This window comes from Copadichromis virginalis, linkage group LG7 (assembly GCF_057382275.1).
Source record: "Copadichromis virginalis isolate Kocher_CV1m ecotype Utaka linkage group LG7, C_Virginalis_male_GT1.1, whole genome shotgun sequence".
Taxonomy (NCBI): Eukaryota; Metazoa; Chordata; class Actinopteri; order Cichliformes; family Cichlidae; genus Copadichromis; species Copadichromis virginalis.
Genome location: NC_140624.1, coordinates 41,914,950 through 41,941,527, shown reverse-complemented (window position 1 = coordinate 41,941,527; position 26,578 = coordinate 41,914,950). Strand labels below are relative to the sequence as shown.

At 41.2% G+C, this 26,578-nt stretch overlaps 1 protein-coding gene across 1 annotated transcript; it reads left to right on the top strand.

Annotated features, from left to right (window-relative positions):
* Positions 1-6,480: 6,480 nt before the first annotated feature.
* On the top strand, positions 6,481-8,463 carry nrarpa (NOTCH regulated ankyrin repeat protein a). The gene is made up of 2 exons (XM_085463435.1): positions 6,481-7,264; positions 7,466-8,463. Exon 2 carries the CDS (start codon positions 7,987-7,989, stop codon positions 8,323-8,325), a length of 339 nt encoding a protein of 112 aa, XP_085319561.1. The 5' UTR covers positions 6,481-7,264; positions 7,466-7,986; the 3' UTR covers positions 8,326-8,463.
* The last annotated feature ends 18,115 nt before the right edge of the window (positions 8,464-26,578 follow it).

Sequence of the window (26,578 nt, the reverse complement as noted above, 5' to 3'; positions counted from 1 at the left end):
CTTTCTTAATGTTTAAGAATTTGCAGTTGTTTACTTTCACCAGATGTTTTTGTTTTCAATATGTTTCTAAATTCACAAAGCAGATGGTGAAGGACTGAGGGTGGACAGATTGATGGGATTATCCGAGCTTTAGTCGTGTCTGTCAGGTGTAGCATGTGTGTTGGGTTTTTTTTTTTTTTGTTTCGTTTTTTAGTGGGGTCACAGAGTAACCCGGCACATACCAGCAGAATCCCCTCACATTTTCTCATACTCCTTCCCACTGTGAATTTGTGTGATTCCAGACAATTAGATCTCCCAAAATGTTCAAATAGGTTTTGGAAACTGCAATTAAAGATTTTCTGATGTTTTTTTGCTGAGGAAAGTACATGAAGCTACACCAGAAGGCTTAGTTAGTCTTTTTACAGTCATACAATCTAAGAATCCCTAACTATAGCCAGATGTGCTCTTAATTTTACTGACAGTAATTTTCAAAGCCGGGCCGTACTGTGAATCACTGAGGTAAATGTGTTTTCAGGAACAACGACAGCTGCAGAAGAAAAGTTGGAGGTTGGTATCTCAGGATGAAACTTGATGCTCCAGAACATGCGCGCTATAGCTTGGTTTATCATGCCATGAGTAACCACGCTGAGCTTTCAGATGTAAAGTGTTAAATTTGTGTTAGTTGAAACTCCTAGGACTTGACATGCTGGGAGTTTTCAGCGAGCTCAGCAGCCTAAATTTAACTGCAACAAATGCTGGAAATATACTCATGAGACACTTTATTAGGAACACCTTTCTAGTTTTGGATTCGACCCCTTTCGACTTTCAGAACTGTCTTAATTGTTCGTGACATGGATTCTACAAGGTGCTGGAATTCCATGGAGATTTTGCTCTATGCGAAAGCATCACATCCTAAAGGTGCTTGGATTGAGGATCTGGTGACTCTGGAGGCCATCTGAATACCGTGAACTCATTGACATGTTCAAGAGACCAATTTGAGCTTTTGGACATGTTAATGTGCTAGAAAAAGTGCACAAGATGATGAGTACACTGTGATCATGGCCAACAGCAATACTCAGATGTGACATTTAAACCACGGTCAGTTGGTACTAATGAGCCCAAAGTGTGACAGAAATACCCCCTGAACATTACCAGTTCATACAAGGCGGGATGGACCCGTGCTTGCATGCTGTTTACACCAAATTCTGACCCTACCATCCGAATGCCTCAGCAGAAATTGAAACTCATCAGCCAAAGTTTTTCCAGTCTTCTGTTGTCCATATTTGGTGTGAACATACAAATTGTACCCTCAATTTCCTGTATTTAGCTACAGAGTGGCACCCGTTCTGGTCTTGTGCTGCTGTAGACCATCTGCTTCATGTGGAGATGCTCTTCTGCATACTTTGGATGTGCCTTTCTATCAGCTCAATGCAGTTTGGTCATTCTCCTTCTGACCTCTGATACCAAAAAGGCCTTTTTGCTCAGAGAACTCACAGTCACTTTGTATTTTCTCTTTTTATTTTTTTACCCTTCTCTGGAAATCCTAGAGATGGTTATGTGGGAAAATCCAAGTAGGTCAGCATTTTTCTGAAATACTCAGGCTAACCCGTCTGGCACTAACAAAACCACATTCAGAGTCGCTTAAATTGCTTTTCTTCCCCATTCTGATGCTTGGTTTGACCTTCAGTGTGTCATCCTGATCGTCTCCATCCCTAAATGCACTGAGTTGCTGCCATGTGATTGGCTGATTAGATAGTTTCAGTTTAACAGGTATACCTTAAAAAAATTTCTGATGGTTTCTTTGGAAGCCTCGACCAGATGTCCCGTAACAGTCCTCTCTCAGATCCCCTAATTTCAGTTTTTTGGGGATTTAGTTTAGCTCACCTGGTTGAGCAGGTGACCATATGCTGCAAGGCTCAATGCACAAGTGCAGGTTTGATTCTGACCTAGACGCCTTTGCTACATATCTTCCACCATATTTCCTGTTTGAAAAATCTTCACTGTCCAATCAGATAAAGGCGAAAAGATTCACATAATTTAGAGAAAATTGACACTTTAGCTTTTCATGTGTGAATAACAGACCAGCTACATGACTTTAAAGGCCTGTGCAAAAATGTAGGCTTAGGGCTTTTGTTGCAGCAAGTAATCCTACACCATCCCTAATGCAGTCATCTGTAGGGACATTATAAGTGCCGTCACTTCTGAAGAATGTTACCAAAGTGGGTGTCTATGGCAGTGAGTGGGAAGTTAACCATTCATTGTTGTGAGTGCTGGGTGAGATGCTGGTCCACATCAGAATCTCCCTCCTCTGTGTCCTATGGGTGAATCTTATGGAAGAAAGTTAATATAGTTAACTAAAACTAAACCAAAAACTACATGAAAGAAATCATTTTAGACTGAAGATAAAACTAGACTTAATTTGTTAATTTGGTCACATTTGTCAAAACAAGAAGCCTGTGCACCTTTTAGTGCATGTGTTACTAAATCTGGGACGTCTAAGAAGGGACTTTGTGTCAAGTATTTGTTGTCACTGTTAATTTATTCTATTTTTCTGAGCATCTTAAAACAAATTATCCACGAGGTAAAGTCAAAAGTGAAATTTAATTTTTAAAAAGTAAGCTTAAAAATACTCTGTGGAAGCTACCTGAAGCTAAACTGAAGGTAAAAACACGTTGACACATTGCCAAACAGCATTTAATAGCAGGAATTTAATAGGTACGTTTGAAAGAGCTGTTTTTTTTATCAGTTTTTGTACTGCTTTCTCATAGAGGTTTTATTGGTGGTGTATATATGGGAAGGTCTGGACCTGTTCAAGCTACAGAAAAATTGCAACATGAAAATTAATTTGAAAGTCTAGTTCCCAAGAACAGTGCAATACTGATGAAAAGCGAAATGAAAATATTATCTGAGCATTTTATGCGTTTTCACATATGGAAACCAGCTCTAATAAATCATGTAAAACTACACTTTAAGGTGTGGGGGAAAGGGCTCGTGATAAACGCATAGCTGATGCTGCGTGAGACCTTCTCCAGAGGAAGCTGGATTAATCCACCTCTGTGACGTGTTAACAGTTTCGAAAAAGATCCACAATCAAGTGCTGCTGAACGAGACCGCTATGCTGGCAATGGTGTAGTTTAAAACGATAATAATATGACCTCTTCTTCTCGAGCCTCCTGGAGTCCAAGCATTTGTTGGCTTGTCGCCAAGCAGCCTGTGCAATAACTACAGTAACATTAAGCTTCCCCGAGGTGTATTTTATTGGTATGACTGAAGCAGACACCCTAACTTCCAAATAAACCCGGTGTGTGCTGTCCCGTCCTTGTCCGGGTGGTCGCAGCCCCTGCCTCTGCAGAGCGCGAGGTTTCTGCTGCAGCACCGTGTTATTTGATCCTTGCTCTTTCTTTGCTGGGAAGAAAAGCTCGCCTCTTTCCCACGCTCTGAGGACACGTGGTGCCCGGAATGAATTGGATGCAGAAGGCCCTCCCCTCCCGGTAAAACGTCACCCCTCTCGCTCTCTCTGTCTCTGTCTCTCTCTCTCTCTCTATTCTCATAAACTCAAGCACGCATGTTTTCAGGTATGAATGTAAAAACAGGTTTAAAAAAGAAATTATGTTTAAAAACCCCCCAACTAAATTTAGATTTATGTTCCCTCCTGTTGTGTGATTTCCCCGTTTGGGCTCTTCTGCAACATGGAACCCAGAGGAGAGACTCCTCCCGGCTCGTCTGGCCCATTGCTGCCCCGGCGTCGGCGCCAAACTCGGGCACCGCGCAGCTACGAGGTCTTCGTTGCTCCTTTTGCGGTGCAGCACTTAAGCCTCTCTGTATTTCGGGGAGGGGGGTGTTATCTTGTTTATCATCGCACGAAAGCAGAGCAAAGACATGGCTGCACAAACAAAACCAGAACAGGCTTGCATTATCTCAATGCAACCGTTTTCCATTTAGGAGTTCTAGGAAAGCTGGCCTCATTGCACCCTCCGTGCCCAGCCGACCGCTCTTCATAGCTGTGCCCCCCACCAAAAAAAAAACACCTAACAAAAAGTTTTTAAATTTTTAGTTATTTATTTAGTTGTTTTACCTGACGTCATATTAACTGAACTGTGTGTGTGGGGGGGGGGGGGGAATCACAAGTATTTTATCTCAACTTACTCTGGCAACTTCCCAGGCACACATTACCACGAAAGATTCAAGAGAGAAGTGCATGTGTTGGGGAGGGTCTTCGGGGAGAAACTCATCCAATGGAAAACTTTTGGCTCCTGTAGTCTCTGCAAATGTTTTCCAAGTGTCCAGACGCATTGCAGCAAAAGCTCTGATAGCGGACAGATGTTCTTGATTTTCCAGAAATTGTTTTTCACCCTTCAGTAATCTGAGGAAAAAAATGCACACATGTACAGTGATGTGCAAACATTTTGCGCACTAAATGTAAAATGAGGAAAACAAACAAATACATAAATTCTTCACAATTCAGGAATTATGCAATAGAGCGTTTTCCAAGATATAATTATACCTTTGCAAGTGACGGACAACTTTATCCAAACGTTCTGGTTAATTGGCACAAGCCTTTTGTAGTTTGGGTTAAGTCTTTGCACAGCAAAAACACAAATAGGAAACAATTAAACCAACACTTGTATTTTTCTTAATTTATAATTTGAAAAACAACCCACAATCTAAATTTCCCCTCAATCTGATGGGATAGATTTGCTCTGCAAACGGCCATATGTACCCTCACTGACTAATTCAGTCATATACGGAGACAGCGAAGTGGAACACACGTCTGTTATTGCAGCCTACATCATCGACTTGACTTGGTTATTCACCACGTTTGAATACACCACATATGGGTGACTCAGAGCTGGCTTTGTTTTGGAGCATTTGCAGCTGTGGACCACTTGTAGGAGGTTAAAAAAAAAAGGCGCACAAATAGTCACCTGCACATGTCCCCAAAGACATTCTGAGTAGATGAAATTAGCTCGTTTTTGCTGTCATTTGAGCGTGACTGAAAGTCAGGTATCTCCATATCCATAAACATAGAAGAGAGTGGCCTAGAAGTCCTTTCTGAGTTGCTTCCAGAATATGCTGCAAAGTCAGCTTTACCTATATTGATAAAAAAAAAAGGGACATATTTTCTTACATGTTCAGTGCAAGAATGTTCTCTTATGCCTAACTACACGATCCCTTAATCGTGTAACTAAACCCAATAAAATATTAGCCTGTTTCATATCCATACTGTGCATCATGCCGGCGTTAAAAGCCGGTTTGCACTAATGGAAGCAGTTAATGTGGTATGTGCAGCCGTGTAGGCTAACTGAAAGCACTACTCTGTGGTTATCTGTGGCTACTAAACTGTGACCCTCAGGTGCCTCATTCATGATTTTAAAGGACACCCTCCGGTCAGCTTAAAAGGGAGAGGAACGTCTGTATGCACCTAATAATCAGCCGCCTTTCCCAAGAATCGCTGTGTAGTCGTCTCCTTTAGGTTAAACTGAGCAAGTCTGGGGCTTCATCTGTGGGACCTCTGTTGCTGTCTCTCCCACGGACTGCCGCTCCGACCCACAATAGCACGCTCATGCATGCAGATAGAGCCACAGACGTGCGCCAAATGTACAGTTCTGACTGTGGGAAAACCTGATAGTGCGAAAGCCGCCAAACCATCAGAGCGGAAAGCGGCTTGTAAAGTGTTACACAGATGACACGGAGAACGGGTCGCCAAACGGAGCAAACGGTCAGAGAAGGAAGCTGAGCTGCAGGTAGCCTACCTGGTGCGGTTTCTACATAACCCATTCTCTCCGTCTCTGCGTTTATCTAACCATCTGTGTCACCGTAACGCTTATTTATTTGTGCCGAGCCGTGTTTCTGTCAGTTAGTGGGATATCTATCGACACCTTTTTCTCTGCGCCACACACACACTCACAGGCGCCCAGTTCCCACGGTGGTGGGGGTAGCTGAGCGGCGGTGTCAGTCTGTGCAAAGCGTCACCTCTTTTCACTTGCAAAAAGGAAGTAGCGCGGGGCTTTTGTTATCTGAACTCTCACAGTCTAGTCATTTAAAAACAAGTGGACTATATCCGCCGTTTATGATTTAAACAGCCACCTATAATCTCCTCCTTTGAGGTGTTTTTATGCCGGTAGGTATGACGGCGACAATCCACCCGTTTGGGGTTTGTATTTAACTCTATGCCATTTGGTTTGGACGTAATATAGCGTACTTGTGTCGGCTTCTGGTAGAACGGCGTGTACAAATGTCTCCTTGTGCCTCAGTCTAGCATTTGGACGAATCTCATCTTCTTTCTTTGTTGTATTTCACATTTATCCACAAATTAACTGAGGCGTTTGTGTGGAGTCCCACACTCCGGAGAAAGTTGGAACACCAAAATCAACACATAGCCGTAATCCACTCCCTCTACGGAATAATTGTCATTATTTGGACGCTTAAAACCCCCAAATTCACAAGAAGTGATGCCAGTTTTTTTCCCCAGATTCAATATAGATTCACTTAACTGAGATTTTAAAAAAAACAAAAAACAAAAAAACAAAAAACCCCATTTAACTTATACAATCCTCGATCCATGATAAGAAGTGAAATTCTATCGCCTTTCGAGAGATTTCACCTCCTTTGAAATTCGAAAGAAAATTAATATGAAGGTAAATGTAATAGACACTCCATTCTTTGAGATATTTTTTTGCGATTAAGACTCATTTGATGTTGTTTCTTAGTAACAATTTTCATCGAGCAGCAATTAATGATCAACTTTCACCGAGCAACACTTGTCAATTCCCTTCAGTGTCCAACACGCTGTCACTGACACCTGACTGACTTTTTGTCGCAAGTTCCTGCCGACGACAATCCAGTGGTGGACCTTTTACAGCGTGCCCGATTTCTCAGCAGTTTACAGCGCTGGCAGCACCGTGTCTGTGACTTTCAGTCCGCTTCACGGGGTGGGCTGCAGGAGATCGGATATAGAGATCACCGTAGGATTGCTGCGGGCGCCTTGTTTAATACTTTGCAGCAACATTTGGCTCCCCCTCGGAATACCACGCCCCCTCCCTACAGATTCACAGGACCCTCCCTCAAACCGAATCGGCAGCCTATAACCTCCCCGGATCTCCACCCATTCCTCCACAGTTGATTCTTTGGGAAGGTATTGTCATGCAAATGAAGGACGCGTAAAATATTCTCTCAGAGCGCAGCGGAGGGCAGAGACTCACACGGACCGCAAGGAGGACACAGATCGCGCCACTCGGTGGATTTCTATCGTTTGCGTCGCTAGGGACCCGTCTATCTGTCACAGGTAAGTCCCAAATCTGCAGCGGATTACAGTTCTCACATGTTTAGCGGTAAAATTCAACCAGTGTACCCGTGCGTAAACGTGTGCGCACGGTGGTTCCGCGCACTCATTCTTGGATGTGGCGGAATGTAGGGTCTCTCGCACTCTGTTGGTGAGGATTCTGGATTCATGCGGGCTCCTCTTGTCCTTTTTTGTCTTTCCCAGACACCCTGGCCACATGAGAAGCGACATATAGCCAGGGAACAGATCGAACCGTTCAAGGAAAACCGACGGGGATCCAACACACAGGAGGCTGCTCTGTGGAGATAGTGGCCATACTTCCAGTTTTCCCAAGTAAAGTCGGAGGTGTCTCTCTTCTCCATCCCCCTGTGCAGGCTACCTGCTGCTGCTACTGCTGCTACAGAAGGGGAACTATATTCTAAAGTCCCCTGGATCACTTGAGAGCACCCTTCTATTTTCTAGGGGATTTATGATCTCTCAAATATTTACACACCAAGTGTGCCATTTTCTCTCTTGTCCTTTTTGGGATATATGTACACACATATATATAAAGTGACCTTTTTCCGTTTTAGTGGGCTACTTTAAAGTGCCTTAGCTGGTTATAATCCAGTGTAACTGTGGCATTGCTACCAGACCAGAGACGCTCAACAGGGAGAAGACGATCATTATCAGCTTTAGAGTCCAGGCAGGATTACTTGTTCCCCACCCTCCAGCGAGTTGCAACCATGAGCCAGGCGGATGTGTCAACTTGCTCCGCGCCGCAAAGGGTTTTCCAGGAGGCGGTTAAGAAGGGCAACACCAAGGAGCTGCACTCTTTGCTGCAGAACATGACAAACTGCGAGTTCAACGTCAACTCCTTCGGGCCGGAAGGACAGACGGCCCTCCATCAGTCAGTAATTGACGGAAACCTGGAGCTGGTAAAACTGCTGGTGAAATTTGGTGCAGATATCAGACTGGCCAACCGGGAAGGGTGGAGCGCTTTACACATCGCCGCTTTCGGGGGCCACCAAGACATTGTGCTATACCTCATCACCAAGGCCAAGTATTCCTCTGGCGCCCGGTGATCAGACTCTGCTGTCAGGTAAAAAAGAAAAAAGGAAAAAGTAGAAAAATTAAAACAAACAAGCAAACAAATCAACTACAATTTAAATATAAAACTGCAACACAACACACGGGAAAGCCAGGCTCTTGTAAAAGCAAAATAAATAAATAAATAAAACAAAAAAACCAATAAAACAAACAAAAAACAACAACAAAAAAACAAAAACTGCCATTATTTACATAGTTGTGCCAAATCATATAAAAAAGGAGATAAAAAATAGGCCTGCACAATAATCTTTCCTCACTGTAAACCAAACGGGGTCCTCTCTGCACTCCCGAGTGAAGCACCGCATGGTTCATACACAGCGCCTCAACACGAATCTTTTAACAAAAGAAACCCATTTCCGTGAGTTTGTTGGTACTAAAGCTTTCCTCTTGAATGTTCGTATTAGATCGTGTCGTCCACTATAAAAGAAATCAAGTCTCTGTGTATCGCATGTGTGTGTTTGGACTCCAGAGAGCAGATGGCCCAGTTTTTTTTCCCTGTCCCTTGAATAGTTTCTTTGTGGGAGCGCAGATTTGACCTGTTGCTCCTCATTGTTCTGTAAAACCCCCTTTTTAAGTTATTTTATATGAAACAGGCACTTGATGCTTTATGGCTGCATGCTGGAATATCTGAAAGGGAAGACACATGAACAAGAGAAGAAGGGTTGCCCTCTGTTGGTTACCAGAGGTCTTATTTTCTTTAATAAATTTTAGTGATTCTTCTTCATTCTTTTTTTTTTTTTAACTCAAAGAGCGGCATTATGGCTATCCAACACATTTTCAGATGTGTAATCATTATGTAACAACAACTGACTTCATAATTGTTGTGAAGTACTGTACACAATAGCTTTACTTTGTTTCTGTTTCTTTTTTTTCTTTTTTTTTAAGGAAATGAGCGATGAGAGCGCTCTGCAAGCAGATCTTGCCATGCTGGCGTCCAATTTTTCAGGCCAGTGCGACCACTTTGCCAATGGTCATTGTGTTACTAAAAACCGCTGCTTTCGCTTTGTATAAAAAAAGACGCATTTAATTTCACTTTATAATCTCCTTTCAGTATTTTATTAACATCCTAGTCATCACTGTGAAAGCAGGCTGGGTTTTTTTTTTTAATTTATGAAGGTACATTGAGAAGATGCATTTTTAAATATTTTGTGGTTCTTCTTAAAAACGATCTGTATTGTGTAAGGATATAATGGGTGACTCAAGCTGCTTCAGACTTTTTTGTGTAAACTGTCCCGTGTGGAGGTAAGACCTGCCACCCTCATCCTACTGGCCACAGTTCTAGATACCCCCACCCTCCAGTTATAGGCTGTCGACCCCTTCGGAGTGGACTTTCTCATCCTCCCATTAAAGTGACTCTGTTTGGTTGCCTTTTCCCAGCTACCTCGTCTGTAAAGTATTTTCAAGTCGTTCTGTTTTTCCTCACCACCGCCTTGTTTGGAGTCTGTGATCATCCGCATGCCGATGGGCTGTTTGTGTCTGCTAAAGTAACCTCACAGCCAGATGGACTTCAGTAAAGAAGATGCAATGAACCCATTTTTGCATCCTCCTTCGGGACAGTTTTCACACTACAACCAAACCAGTGCTGACAAGCAAAACATCATTTTGCCTTTTCTGCAAGAGAGTCTGTGGTTCTGTCTGTCTTTACACACACACACACACACACACACACACACACACACACACACACACACACACACACACACACACACACACACACACACACAGAGCCATTGTTGCATGTCTCCCCTATAATACTCCACTTTGCTCTCTCTCTCTGTGTCCTTATCAGCCTGTATGGTTGTTTTAGTTCCATTTATTTTCTCTCTTTTTTTTAGTCATACAAAAAATGGAATTGTATCGCATGACTTATAAATGCAGGGAGTTTTATTGCACAAAATCGGAGTCTTGAGCGCCCCCAGTGTTCGTATGGGGTAACTGCAAGAGCCAAGGCTTTGGAATAGTTACTACTACTGAGCAGGACCCTAATACTGTTGGACGATGAAGACTTAAAAATGATCAACAACACATGACTATTGCAGGATTTCACAGAAAAGGAAAATTAGGTCTCATAAATTTGCCTGCTGCATTTTGAAAGTCATGGCACCCTAACATTTGTAACGATGCTGCTTGTATGTTTCTTTTCTCGTTAATGTTGATGTTGTTATTATTATTATTATTATTATTTTTTGTTTGTTTTTAGAAAAAAAAAAAGCCTACTGCTCAAATGGCCAACAGAATTTTCACAGCAGCACTGGCTGACCTCATGAGAAGCTCTTGAGAAGGTGTGCACGAGTGTGTTTTCCCGTTAAGGTGTATGTGTTTATGTTTGTGTGTGTGCGTGTTGTGTGTGTCTTCTCATGAGGCACGTGTCCCATTTTCAACCTGGAACAACCGATAATTAACCGAAACAATAGTTCAACTACATTAAGGTATAGATTGGTATCAGGCAACAAATGAAATATGCATCGCTTGTCTTAAACTTGATTTTTTTTTCTCTTTTGTTTGAATATTGCACTGATGACTGTTGTTGAAAAGTTGGCTTTTATGTGTCAACATTTAATTTTTTTTTTCTGAATAGAAAAAAAAAGCAGACACAACAAAATACTATTGTATAAATATATGCTCCAGGTGATGATGTCCTAATGTGTGTATTACTTTGTGGAAAAAACATGATGTTTTTCAACAAAGACGTGTGTATCTCTGTGATTGGGTGTATGTATATATACATATGGATATATATATCGATGCTGAAGATGATGATATCTTGGGGCACTTTCTTTTCTGAAGTGCTGTCTTCCTGATTTTGTTTGAAAGGGGAATAATACATTTGATGGTAAGATCATTGTAACATAATAAAGAATTGCACGGTTGTGCAGTTATTTGGCTCGCTATGGTCATAACATTTATGACGTAAGGAGCCTGCTGCCGGATTGGTGTACACATTGAGATGATTTTTTTTCTATAAAAAAACAAAAAAGGAAAAAAAAAGGAGAAAAAAGAAAGAGAAAAAAGAATGAAAGAGTGCTGACTTCTTTGGGCCAACTTGTGTTTCTGGTCTTGCTTCATTGCAAGCAGGAGGAAACGGTTGATTTTTCATGTGTGATGCAGATGTTCCATCATCATGTCTGATTTTGGAGTTTTTTCGTGTGTTTGTTTGTATTCTTTTATTTTTGAACATTTGTAACACTGTGATGATGACATCATGTCATGTGGAGATGAGTGCTGTATTATTTTTGTACGTTTGTGTACAAGCCAGTAAAGAAATCATTAAACTTAAAATCCGCTGTGTATGCATACATTTCTTCCTTATGTCCCAAGCAAAAGCTACCCGCGCCCCCCTCTCTTCACATTTTTCATTGAAAAGATTGGTTTGGGAAACACCTCCCTCACCCCCACACTGCTCTCTCTCTCTCTCTCTCTCTCTCTCCCTCTTTCCCTCCCTGTCTTCCAAACAGGGCCCAACCCAGATGCCCATTCTCTCTTTTTGTCATTCATCTGGCCTCATCCTTTCACTGCCGGGATAAAGGAGCCCAGTGCATTGTGGGTAGGCTCAGTTTAAAGAAGGGTCCCCTCCCCTGTGTGTGTTGTGGGAGAGATGGTTTTATGTTACCCCCACACACAAAAACGTTTCCAACACACTCTTCTCGTATGCTCTCTTCCTAATGATTAAGACCCAGGCTTTGCACCACACTTCAGCTCTCTGCTAACAACCAGGACTTTTGTGTGTGTTTGTTTTACCTTACTTAACAGTCTCTTACTCACTATTTATACTCCCTATCAAATTATCTTCTTCAAAGCAAAACTAATTGTGGAGTTAGACTTCTAAGAAGTAAGACGACTTCCAAGAAGTCCGACTTGCTTCAAAATCATCCACTTTGTTGAGGCATTTTGCATCTTTTTTGTGATTTTCTTGCAGCTTGTGTTCAAAATAATGTTGCATGAAATGGGCTTAAAAATGAATTGGCCATAAGTGTAAAAGGGGGAACTGTGCTATTCTGATATGTTGTCTCTTTTACAAGCAAAATGGTTATGAAAGAGTGTATTAGTGTGTGCATTATGCTCTGATTTCTATTTCAGTTTTTCTTTTTTGCATGTGTGCTTCATTTCATGTCAGCATTGGTTAAAATGCAAAATCTGTTTTTTCTCCTGTTCATTTGAGTGTTTGAGTGAGTCACATCAACATCAACATCTTTCTTAGAAATGATGACTCGCAACTGATATTGCATGGCTGTAAAGCGGTTGGTGGGAAAACAGAGGCAACGATACGTTTTTCAACATGTCAGACCTGTTCGTATTGCAACATTTTCTGGGTGTTGACCAGCTTCAACTGTGAACGTTTGAGTAAAAAGGGTTTCCCATGTGTTCGAAATAACGGTTGTGGTCTTAGAGTTGCAATTCTGAGAGGAAAAAAAAGCAGTAGTGTTATAAGCTTTTTACTGACAACTTTGTGCCATTGTTGAAGCAGCTGTTAAAATCGGTGTCTGCACCGCAGCTGAACCATAAATGACCTCAGCTCAAAGTTTCAGCACTGATCTGATGTATTTGAGTTCCTCTAGACACCAGCCCTTCTCTGTTGTGATCCCATGGCAGGCAGAGTGTGTTATCTCGCCTGCTGCTCGCTTGCACATTTCTCCCCAAGTCCCTGCCTCCCTCCCTCTCAGTCTCTCACTTCTGCAGGATGTTTTTGTTGAGCTGCGTTCCCATTGTTCACACACTGAGTTGGCTGGCCTCCCAGCGTTGATGCTGGCTGCTAGGCCCCCTAATAGGTTCTTCATGTGCCTTGGCTTTCCTTGCTCATCTTGGTCATTGCATGGAGAAGCTTGCATTAGTGAGCCAGACAACAGATTTTTGGAGGAATTTTTGCAGAGAAGGCAGAGAGGGAAATTGTGATGGATAAATTGTCGAGGGAATAACTGGAAGTCCAGAAAACATAGGGGAATCGCATTAAAATTGCTTCACTAAAAAATAAACAGGCCACAGTGGTAAAGAAAAAAAAAAGGACAGCCTTGTGTCCTTTTGCTTGTATAGTTTTTGTATGAAACACATAGAGGAGACAGTGTTAAAAGCTGGTGGGGTGATGTTATAGCAGCTGCAAAAGTGCATCTGGGTGATTATTTGCCATCGCTATTCAAAAGCCCATTGTTCAGAGGCTCATAAAATATTCATATCTATGCTTCCACCCCTCATTTGAAGCGATGCACTTAATCTGAAACACGCAAGATTAACTGAACATCTTGTGATACATGTAAAATGCCATTTGACTGGTTTTGCAATGATAAATTCCTCTTTTTTTGTTTTGTTTAATCAGCACATGTTCAACATGTGTACAGTGTACACGAGAACTTCTGACTTCCTCAGAATACACTGATACAGGCTTGATTGCTCTCTGATTGGGTAGTAATGTACAACAAAGGGCTTCTCTGAATGAAACCTGTTGTATAATTAGGTTGAGAACACATATGAGGAACTTTTAAGAGTTACTGCAGGAGCACAATAACTCAGCCCTGTGTGACTGTCGAGCGATGACAGCCATACAAAGACAAACGCATTAAAATGTTTAATAGTGTTTCCACCATCTTGAATCAGACAACACAACATGTTGCAACTTAATTTCTTGTTGTCTACCCTGTGACAACAAATTGACTTCTTGCTCTATGCATAATCAGCATCAATTTTACTTGGCCAAGTTTGTGCACACAAACAAGGAATGTGACTCTCTGCACACAAAAAGAAACTTTTTAAACACAATTTTAAATGGACAGTTTATAAATAGGCAGCTCGACCCTGAAATAGCTGGAGACCTGATGGCTGAGTAACCATTACTGTTATGCTTCTTTGATATCTTCCACTTACTGTGATGTACTTGGTGCACCATAGTCTTAAGTTCTGCATAGACAAGTACGCGAGGTCAAAAAAAAGAAAAAGATGAAAATTGGCATCACTCAAACCGGAGTGGATCCCAGTGAACTTGCGGATAAAGAAATTATACCCAAGCCTTTACCCTTGCATCCAAATATTATCACCCCAGGCTCCAAAAACCTGCACAACAGCCATAATGCTAGAGTGGATGCCTAAAAATGGGACAAAGTCATGTTTATATCCATCTTTTATATACAGATATGTTTTTTTCTCAAATTGATGATGTAAAAAACTGATTCACCCTACCGTTTGCTCTATTTTTGGTCTGTCAGACAGTTTTTTTGGGCTGTACCTTCTTTACAGCTACAAGTTTAAAATTATTTTTAAAAAGTGAAATCTCTTTGGTCTCCACACAGACTGTTTACTTGCATGCCACTGAAGCATACTAAATCAGGACTAGGACTCCAGGGGAAGCTACAAAAATGTCTTTTAAAGATAGATTCTAGATATTCATATGCAGATGCGTGTTTGTAGATACCCCTTAGTTTCTTAATGTGTCTGCTGTTTGGAGGAAGGACCCAGCATACAGAGATACTCTGTAGATACTGTATTCAGCCTGGATGGGTATTTCTCTAACAAGTAGGCTTGGTGATAAGATTGCTTATTGATTGCTTCCATCTCAGCTATTCTTACTTGTAACCATTATCATATTTTCATCCACTGTAAAACTATTATTGTGATATTTTTGATTTTTATATATATATATATATATATATATATATATATATATATAGAGAGAGAGAGAGAGAGAGAGAGAGAGAGAAAGAGAGAGAATATCTTTTATAGCACACAATTCTTTGAACCACGGCCCACATGCAAGGAAATCAGCGCAGAGTCACAGATGACAGTGAGCTTTAAATCCTGCTGATACCGCACTTTCTTTCTCAAAACAAAAACACGCCTGTCGCTAAACTCAACCAGTGGACTCCCCCACCCTCGCCAAAGTCTGCCTGTGAGTAAGAAGTGGAGTAAAAGAAGTGAGAGAGAGTGAGGGAGAGAGACAGGTGGTCAGGCTGGTCTTTTCCTTGCCCTCCGCTCCTTTTTGAACTTTTCTTTCATTCTTCCAGTTCATTCTGTGCTTCTTTCCATAGCTCCAGTGACAAGGCTCTCCATTCACTGCCTCATTCTTCCACCCCTCCCTCCTCCCTCCATCTCCCTCACACACCCCGACCCTATCCCCTCCCTTCTTACTTCTTTGTCTAACTCATGGGGGCCTGCTTTAGCTACTATTCACCAGCCAGACGGGCCGCCATTGACTGGGCTCCCCCCACCCAATTCGCCTCCCGCCCCTCTGCAAAACACCCTCACACACATATGCACACAGCAACCTGGCCATTCTCCACCCTACGCCCTGTATCAGGCAGCTGCTATGCTAATAGGGAGGAAGGGATGGAGGGAGGGAGAGATGAGGAGGAGAGACAGAGCAGCCAGCCTATAGTAAAAGGACAGAGGGAGGGAGAGCAGGGAGATTGACCCCGCTCCACCATCTCCATAGCCATGCCAGAGCAGCAGCAGACCTCCTGTTACACAAAGGGAGTCCTCCCACCCTCCACCCCTCTGCCTTCACCCCTCTGTTCCCCTCTTTCTCATTTAAATCCATTTTATACCCCAGTGGTAAAGGGAGCTGTAAGTGCAGTATGTAAAGTAACCTTACTCCTGCCCTGCGGGCGTAACCATTCAGCACTCAAAACAGAGAGAACAGCCTCTGTGTGTGCTTGTGTGTGTGCGTGAGAGAGTGTGTGTCCATTCCCCTGCTTTGTTTAGGACTACAGCCCATACCTCCACACTGTGCTCACACACACACATGCACACGCTACCACCTGTCCTTTTAGTCTGGTTGCATCTCCCATTATAGTCAAGTAGTTGTAGACACATTAGAAACATGCATGCACTGGACTCACAAGAACAGAACGATTCCTATTTAGTGTAATTTATAGTCAGGTTGGCAACTGCTACTCCAGTCTGATACACCGACAAAGTTTCATGGCTATAATTTAACCTTATTTGAATTTTTGAGGGGCTGCTCAGATTTTAATCCACACACGGCTGAAACTACTTTTTTTTTTCAATATTAAGTTTGTCATGTATGACAAAGAAAATAAAAAGGGATACAATATCACACTCCAATTTTTGTAAAAAGAAAACAGGAAAAATGAAGACATTGTTAAAGTCTCTGAGACACAGGCAATGCCCATTTTTCACTGTTTCTGAATATTCAATACACAAACAAGTGATTGCTCATGTTGGGAAATAATTAGCACATTGATTGCTAAAGATAGCTGGAAGCAGAGAGTGATGCAATTCTAAATGAAATACACTGAGAGTGTTTTCTGACATTCTGCCTGCCACATTTACATCAGTGTGGTGGAACGTGTTGTAGTTATATAGCCACACTGAACAGAACAAAACACAGGGACGGACAATAGATGCAAGAGTCAAGTTCATGAAATCTTGACGAAAGTTTACCAACTATGAATAATGCACAGGTATTTCTAAAAAAAACATATATTACATTTGAAAATATAATTAAAATGAATTAAATAATGCTTCTCATATTTATTTTTCCAGGGGGCTTAAATATGTATGTCAGGAAACAAATGTAAATGTCGCTTAATCCGTGAGTTTTGTTTGTCACAGTGGCTGTAATGCTATGCAGCGGCCCTCCGCCTGTGTCGGCATGTTTGTGTGAGCTCAGCTTTTTTTTCCTGGTAGCATGTGCATGTCTTATTTGTTGTGTTTTGGTGGAGGGGGGAAAGGGGGGGGGTGTTGGCAAGAAGGCATTTCTCTCCCTCTCTGTACCTCCTGTTCTGTTATTTGCCCCTGTGCAGTGTGACCCTGTGCCCCATCACGGAGGCACGTCCCATTTGACATCTGCCTGTTTGCAGGAGGTGGGGTGGGGGGTGCCAGGGGTGGGTTGCCCATATGGAGCTTCAACCCACCACCCCCCAAACTAGCCACACACACACACACACACACACACACACACACACACACACACACACACACACACACACACACACATACTTGCACTCCACCTCCAGCATCCTGTCTCCTGCTGCCTGCCCCATTTGACCCACCATGTACAGTTGAGGGTTTCTGTGTATAAAACCCCTATACCATAGTTTTGTTGTTGTTGTTTTTTTTCCCTGTGCATAAATAGTTGTTTGTTGCTTTTTTTCATGATCTTACTGAAACAATAATCGCTATTGGTGCAAAAGTTAAGGCACTTTGCTTAGTGGACTTCCATCAAAAACGATTGACTTAACCTGATGCATCTTACCTTTATAAATATTACCTTTACCAGCTTCATTGTAGATCCCCAGTTAGTTACTTAGAGGATGCTTGTATCACCTCTGGAGTTGTCATCAGCTGACTCTTATTGACTTGCCAAGGATCAGTTAATGACTATTGAGTCTGGAAGGATGGCTGGATAGTCCACATGTGTTCCATGAACAAGTGTACCAATTATCCTGTATGGATTACCCTCCTACACACCGATTCAGCTTGATGGATACACAATGAGGAGGCTGGTCACAGGACCAACTCTAGGCTAACAAGCTTGGTGGAGTTTAAATGGTCCTGTGTAACACTGTCAAAAACCGGCGCTGATATTGCACTCTGTGACAGCACTTGTTCTGTCAAGGTCTGCTGCCTTTGTTTAACAGGCCGTTTAAGATAATACCTCTTGTTATGGGCTTACAGTGAATTAGGCTGGTAACACATATTGTGATGCAGCTGGTGCAGCATTTTTCGCTATTACAGCACAGTAAATGAGAATTAAATGGTTTTGGAAATTAATCTCTATATACATTGGGCGAATTGTTACTTTCTAGGCTGATTGGGTGAATCCCATCCCATTTGAAAGCCACACAGATGGTGGATAAATCCAGTGTGGAAAAATGCATGCACTGTAGTTTTTATTCTGGGAACCAGTTAGCAAGTTCAGTAGTTAGCATGGGAAAGACAAAGATGTCGATGATAGTTCTTGAGCCATGCCTCATTTAAAAATTCATTTTGTCAGAAAAATGACAAATGACAAGTGATTCATTGACATATGTGCAAACATACACGGAAATACAGTACATAAGGCAAAAACAGAGTTTGTACAATGCTAGCAAGCTTGAAAGTCAATATGCTACGACCACCTTCATTCTCCAGCACATTTTGAACTCTCTTAGGCAGCTTTTTCTCAGTTTTTATTTAGTAGTCTTCAGGAATAGTTCGTCTTTAAGGACACTCAAAGTTCTTCTTTGGATATTGGCTGACTGTTGTTCCATTCTTTGTCAAGATGGTCCCACACTACTCCAAAAATGTCAAGCCATGGCTGAGTGTTCGACTGCATGTTTTCTTATATAGGTATGTTTTTACTGGCACTGTGTCATGGTGAAAAATGAAGTTTCCTACAGCTTGCTCTAATTTTTTTAAGTAGTCCCTATACATCATGCAGAAATATGGCAAGTTTCTTACTCCAATTGCTAATTTGGAATCACCTTGTTGGGACAAAAATCCTTTTTTTTTATGTCTATCGAAATGTGTTGAATGTGTCCCATTCAAGAAATAGGATCAAAGTATGTATTTTTGTGACAGGCTGCTAACCTCTGTGCCATGTCTGAATAACTTTTTTTGTTTTTCAGCATACTGTCAGTAGACGAGGATCTTTGATTTGTCCACTACTGCAACTCTATAGCTCCTGTTTTTTTGTCAGTCACTAATGTTCCTGTATTTTTTTTTTTTATCTTTGTAAAATCTTGCAATCATATTTTCAGTTTCCTTTATCAACTGTCAAGAAGCTGGAATACAGACATCATCGTCGACAGAACCCATAGGTACGTATTTCATCTCTGGCTCCTTTCATATGGGCAAAATACAGAATCACCAAAATCTGGGACTCTCCACCAGTTGCTCTTAGAACTGAAGCAGCTTCTCGGATGTGAGGTGAAATGTCTTCAAGGACGCTTTTCTTTCCAAGCTCCTTAGACTACGATGACCTGGATGACTGAGAACCTTCACAGACAATTACCAAAACTACTCCCAGTGCATTCATTGTTATATGCATGTGTGAATGGGTGAACGAGGTTTGTAGAAATGACTAGAAAAGAGCTATGAAAACTGGAGAATATTTAGCATAGGTATATAAATTTGTAAATAAATCTGGTGTTCACAGGTCAGTTTTTAACCATGGTCATGCAGCTGTTTTACTTTTGTTGCACTGTTTCTCTACAACCCCAACTGCAAAAAAGTTGTGTCATTGTGTCAACGATTTGCAAATCTCTTAAACTCATATTTTATTCACAATAGAACACAGAAAACACATTAGATGTTTAAACTGAGACATTTTTACTGTTTCATGAAAAAAAATTAGCATGTTTTGAATTTGATGGCAACATGTCTCAAAAAGGCTGCAACAATGGAAACAAAAGCCTGGAAAAGTAAGTAGCACTAAGCATAAACAGTTAGAGGAACATTTCGCAACTAATTAGGTTAATTAGTAACAGGTCAGCAGTGTTGGGAAGGTTACTTTTTAAATGTATTTCACTACAGATTACAGAATACATGCCCCAAAATGTATTTTGTAACGTATTCCGTTACGTTACTTAATGACAGTAACGTATTCTGAATACTTTGGATTAGCTATTATATTATCGTACTACATGAATCTACTATTGTTGTGTGAATTTTTACTATTACTGAAGGTTACTCGCCATGCCAATACCGACTAGATTTTTAAATCTTAGTAACAGTAGGTGGACATTAGGTAAGGCTGCACTTTTTGCAGCGATCTCGTAGAGAAAACTATTCCGTGCATATATAAAACAGGTCAGCGGCTCCGAACCGTAGTAAAGGGACCTCTGGCTAATACGTCGGTTCCGTGTCGGGCTCGTAGCCGAAAACTAGCTTTACTTTGTTGTGTGGGTCAACTTTGCTTGCGAGAGACAGAGAGAGGCGTTGAAAGACTGCTCCAACGGAACTTATTGTTTTTGGAGGAAAACACGAACACAGAGTACAGTCGAGTCTTAATAACTTACAACTGGGCTCGTCAGACACTCTTCTTGGCTGCAGTGGTTATTATTATATTTACATGCTTCCAGCTCCCGTTTCTGCTCCGTGACAGCTCGTACTTTTCCTTTTTCTCCCTCCTCGCGCTCACAGACACATAACGGGTATGGCAGTCCATTCTCCCTGCAGCACGGACTACACTGCCCATGGGGCTACATTCTTTAGGGCTATGCCTGTAACACTCTGCCTATTGCCTTCATATTAAATCATTTTTGTGAATAATCTTTTTTAAAACATTTCTTCACGTCATTATGCGAGCCGCAAGTAGAGGTGACATGGAGATTGAGACAGACATTAGAGCCTCTTAATGCGTGTTTTGTTTGGGGCGTGGAAACCAAAAATAGAGAGGGCATAGCCGAACATATGAAACAGGAAAATACAGCTGTGTAATCCCTTTATTTCAGCAAAGTAACTGTATTCTGATTACCACCTTTTTAAATGGTAACCGTAATGGAGTACAGTTACTCATATTTTGTATTTTAAATACGTAACGGCGGTACATGTATTCCGTTACTCCCCAACACTGCAGGTAAGTAACATGATTGGGTATAAAAAGAGCTTATTAGAGAGGCAGAGTTTCTTAGAAGTTAAGATGGGCAAAAATTCAACAGGCTGGGAAAAAGGAAAAAAACCCCACCTCTGTTCACACACTGTGGAACAGTTCCAGTCATGTTCGTTAACTTAAAATTGTGAAGATTATATATACTGTATCATCTGCTACACATAATATCGCTCCAAAAATCTGGAGCAATTTCTGTGTGCGAGGGACGATGCCAAATAAATCAGTAACTAGATCAGGAAATCTGGGGCCTGATGTGCCACTGCATTAAAAACAAGGCATGATTCTGTCATGGAAATTATTGCCTGGGCTCAGGAACACTTCTAGAAATCACTGTCTGCTCCATCATGCAAAGAAGAAGAAGTCTTATGTGAACATAAGCCAGAAACATCACCATTGTCTCTGCTCATTTAAAATGGAGTGAGACAAAGAGGAAAACTGTTCTGTGGTTAGACAAATTGAAATTCTTTTTAGAAAATGTAGAAGCCATGAATGGCTTTTTGTCAGAGCTTAGTTCAAAAACATGCATCTCTGATGGTATAGGAGTGCATTAGTGTCTGTGGAATTGGCAGCTTACAGATATGGAAAGGCTCCATTGATGCTAAAAGGTATATACATGTTTTATAGTGACATTTGCACCCATCATAAAGACGTTTTTTTCAGGGAACGCCTTGCATATTTTAGCACAACAATGCTAAACTGCATACTGCATCTATCAACACAACATGGCTTCAAAGTAGATGAGTATGGGTGCTGAAGTGGCCTGCCTGCAGTCCAGACCTTTGGCCAACTGAAAACATTTAGTGCAACATGAAAAGAAAACCCAGGACTGCTGATGAGCTACAATCCTCAATCAGACAGGAATGGTAAAACATTCCTCTCCCAGATTCCAGTAACTAGCCGCTTCAGTTCCCAGATGTTTACGAGCTGATCTTTAAGGAAGAGCAGATGCTGCACAGTGGTAAACATGGCGCAAATTTCTGGAGACGTGTAGCTGCCTTCAGATTCAAAATGACCTTAGTTTTCTTAAATTTCACATTTCAGAATAACATTCAGGGGAGTCATTTGAACAACTTGCTTCTTGACAGTTTAATATGTCAGACTCCATCCAGAGTCCATATATATATTTCTGTATCTGTGTGTGTTTGTAAGCCTGTATGTATGCATCTATATGCATGTGTGCCTATGTATGTATATGTGTATCAGGGATTAATTATGGAGAATAAAGGTCTACTTGTACGCAGTGAAACTGTGGGTTTTGAAGTGAGATGGGAGATGATTTTCTGTTTGGCTGAGCAGGCTCAATGGTCCTATTCAACTAGCCCCCTTACTGCCCATTGTCCTACCACCACCAGCCCTTCACACACACACACACACACACACACACACACACACACACACACACACACACACACGGCTGTAGTGGAATTGGAGAGGAGCCTGGGGGAGAAAGAGCGGTGAAGAGTTGGGGGATGAGGGAGGTCCAGCTGAAGCAGAGAGTGAAGTGAATAGGTGCAAAGGAAGATTTCTGAATGAGGTACAGAAGTAGAAATAGCCTCATGATGCTTAAATTGTATCTCTGTAACACTCGCAAACTGTTATATATCAGTTGCTCTTGGATTTTATCCTTGTTTACACAATTTACCCTAATCAGCTGTCCTGACACATGGCTGCGAGCTGTCATCATTTGTTGTCACATTGGTATGTGGTCAGTTCTATCAATGTGTATATTTTAAAGACACAATTTGGAGCAGGTTAATATCCACTTTTCTCAGGTTAAGATTACATACACAATGAGCATGTCATACTCTAAGTTAGACCTCTTATCCAGTGGTTAACCAGTACTACATGACCCCTCCCAAAAAAGGCCCTCAGACAATACAAACACACGGTGGTCAGACAATAGTCTGGCAAGGAGAGAGAGGAACTCACACCCGTCAGGGGTTAATAATTGTCTGTCACTGGTTTGGAGCCTATTAGGACATTGATCTGACTGTGTCTTTTATGCCACCTGGGGAAAAGGAATGTGTCGGGTCTCCTATTGTGTCTGACTGTGTCTGGGAGAGCATCGAGTGGTCATACCCTCTGTGTGTGTGCGTGAGAGTCAAAGAGAGGTCAGTCAAAGTGGAATGGGCCAGAGCGTCACACTGTGCAGCGACAGTGGAGGGTTGGATATTCTTGAGGTCAGCTGGTCAAAGGTCATTCAGCCCTTATGTTGATTTCAAAGCAGAAATCACTGCATGTGGAAAATTGCATTTAAACATGTGAATACAATGCCATCATAGCAGGGATCGACACTGCAACTGACCAAGCAGGTTCTCTCATTTAGTTAGCAATAGCCAGGAAGTTAGCTAATGCTATGAAAAACTATCAAAAGCAAACCACCATTAGCAACCTGCATTTGGCTAACAGCGAACCTAATTGGATAATATATTTCTTATATTGCAAAAATTAATAATGACATACACTGACCAGCACATAAACACATGCATAAGCCCATTCAACATAACGCTCACTCTATCATCGAAGACATACAGCCTGAGCAGTTAAGTGATAATAAAGACATGAGCACCTTTTGCAATAGCTTAACTTTTACACAAACAAATAACATCCACAAACCGAGTTTCAGTCGTAGCTTCTCCTGCTTGTTAGATAAATTCATCTCCTCCTCTTTTTGAAACATTATTTCATAATAAAATGTCTCAGTCAAACTCATTCCTTAATTCAGTCATAAGCAATGTCTGAGTAACCTGTAAACTTAGGAACAGTCACAATTTATTAGGAGTAGAGCCTTTAACACATAGTCTTTGTGGAGGATTGTGAAAACCAGGTGAGGAAGGAGAAACAAGGAAGGAGAAAAGTGTTAGTTGGAGGCAGTATAAAAATGCCACAAAACATGTCATTGTAAAATGACTGCATGTCAAAGAAAGCTGTTATAAATGCAAAATCCAAAATATTAAAGCATATGAATTAAAGCAAAGTTCTTACATGTTCAGTCAGCATTAACACTTTCACCAGACAGGCATATATGCATGTAGTAATTATGTTGAAGATAGTTTCTGTGTTCTATGTTTCTATGAGGCATTTGTCATACTGCTAAATAACATCTGGGAGATAGCACTGTGTTTTGGTTATGTTATATGAAATAAAAGAGATAAATAAATGAGATATGCTGAGCAATGTTTATAACTCTGTGAGTTAATATAGGTTTGGGGGACTGTAGGAAGACAAGCAAACCCTTTCCCCCCCCCCCCTCCCCCCAGTTCTGTCTTTTTGGGCAACCATCTGTTAGACCTCAGACTTAGTGAAAACACTCAGATGACACAGCTGGGGTTTAGAGGAGGGTATTTAAATGTTTGTGGCTGCCTGTTGGTTGGCCACGTAGTCAGAGTTGAACTTGAAGATGGAAAAAAAGGTGGTGAAGTTTTGGTTATAGGATAAGGGGAAGGCAAATATTGGTTATAGTTTGGATAAGATGTCCTCTGAAATGAAAATTAGGCAGTTTTGCATCCTCTGAAGTGAGAGAACGGCCGCTACGTGTGTGTGTGTGTGGAGGGGGTCCTCTGTTGGTAGGACAATGAGACAGTGGGAGCTGCAGCAGTTTGCTGAAAGATGACTCCTTTGCCGTCTTCCAAAATCACATTTCCTCCCACATCTGTCCTTCTTTTTGTCTCCTCATCCAAATGCTTTCTCTTTTGGGCAGCTTCTAACCCCCTTCTCTTCTTCTGCCGTCCCTCTTTGCTAAAAAATAATTGTGTGTTTCTCTTAGCAAACATTAGCTCATTTTAAGGTTTTAGCATAGGTTTTTGTTATTTTTGGGGTAATAAATTTTAAATCTAGAATTCATGAGGACAGTTGGGTAGTACTGTGGGGCTCACTGTAACATAATCAGTGAGACTGAATCAATGTTTTGGTAATTAAAAATGACATTAGGCAAGAAAATCCCCCCAGCAGACTAGTAACTAGAAACTCAGAAAGGCTTTCAGTTAATATGAGGAACCAGCTGAATTGCAGTGGAAATTTCCTACCAAATTAGCTCAGACAATCTAACAGAAAGATTCCTGCATAATGAATTGAAGTTACTCCTATCTCTTTGTCTCTCCCATACTTCTGGAAAATAAACTGAAGCACAAAAATGTGTGATAAGCACTCTGAAATTACATTTGTGAATGCTCAAAAACAAAGCATTTGCCCCTTGGCAGGCTTATTTATGTTTGTGCTTATTTGGTAACTCTGGTCCAGGGAACACCAGGTGATCTGGCTTGGTACGGAAGGTCAGTTCTGTGATGTCACTTCCCCTTCCTCTCCGGATATTCCCAGCATTCTACTGCCAGCAGCCAGGAACTCTGGGAACTGAGAGCAGGAAGCCTGGCTCCTTTGGAAGAGTGAAAATTAAAAGAGGGCAAATAGCCTAGGATTAGTTGAGATATTATGTGATATTTCTGCAGCAGTGAATGACTCATAATTTTCTGCGAAATGTATTCAAATCTGTGTGAATGTAATTGAGATTGTGTGATATATCTGTGAAACACCAACAGAGAAATATTGCCCCCTCCTGGCTTTTCTTCATGTCTTTTTTGTCTGGATTATTTAGTCCTCATCCTTTTGAATGAGAGAGCACACCAAACCTTCTCCCCTTTAACTCCACCTAGTACATTAATCAAAGCCCACTATAGGCTATCTCAAAATACAGTGTAATAACAATGAAAGCATTAGAGGTTAAAATACTCTATAATACAGCTTAAGAATAAAAATAACTTTGCTGATCCCAAAGAGAAATTCATATGTTTGACATAGCTCGTCTGCTATTAACACGAGAGTTTAAAAGCCTGCTGGCTGTGGGTGCGAATGATTTCTCTGTTTTACAATGGTGAGAGAGGAGTCTTCCATTACTGATGTTTTTTGTTCCATCAAGGTGCTGTAAAGTGTGTTATCAGAGTTATTCAAGATGGCATACACCCAGATAATAATGCGTAATTACAATGCAAGAAGTATATTGGGATACTCTGTAATACAGTTTGCACCCCTGATAATAAAGAAGTGAAGGTTAGGATTCTCTATAACAGAGCCTGCACATGGATAATAATGTGTAATTACAATTGAATGAAAAATTTATGGTGATAAAAATTAGACTGAAACAATTACATGATAAATGCCAGGAAATAGCCACTTAGGTCTGGGACTATATCATGAAGTGCTAATACACTATTCTTATCAAGGTCTAAGAATAGATCCTTTTATTACTGTAAGTATGCAAAACATCTATGTGACATGAAAATATCACATTCATATAAACTAGCACAGCCATGGCTATAATTATTAGCACATTATGGGATTAACAATGTAGGATCATACAATATAATTTATGGCCAGGATATTCTGAGGTCCATGCAATAAATAACAGAAGAATTTATTGATGATTGTTGTAGGGTGATCCTAATAGCATTTTCACCCTTACATGTCTCAAACAGTTTGTTTAATTATAATATTAGGAAACGTTTCTTATTTAGATTTGTTGATAGAGTCCCTGAGCACCGGAAAGTATACCATAAACATGCATACTGTGTCATTATTGATACTGTCACCAAGGAGAAGTATATTCTTTCAGCTGTAATCATTAGTGTATGCAATTCACATGTGTATGGTTGCATGTTGGTACTTTTTCTATGATGTTCACCGCAAAACACATTAAA

Bases quoted from the DNA above. Each gene is read 5' to 3' on its own strand.
- nrarpa (XM_085463435.1), top strand. From the start codon at position 7,987: ATGAGCCAGGCGGATGTGTCAACTTGCTCCGCGCCGCAAAGGGTTTTC.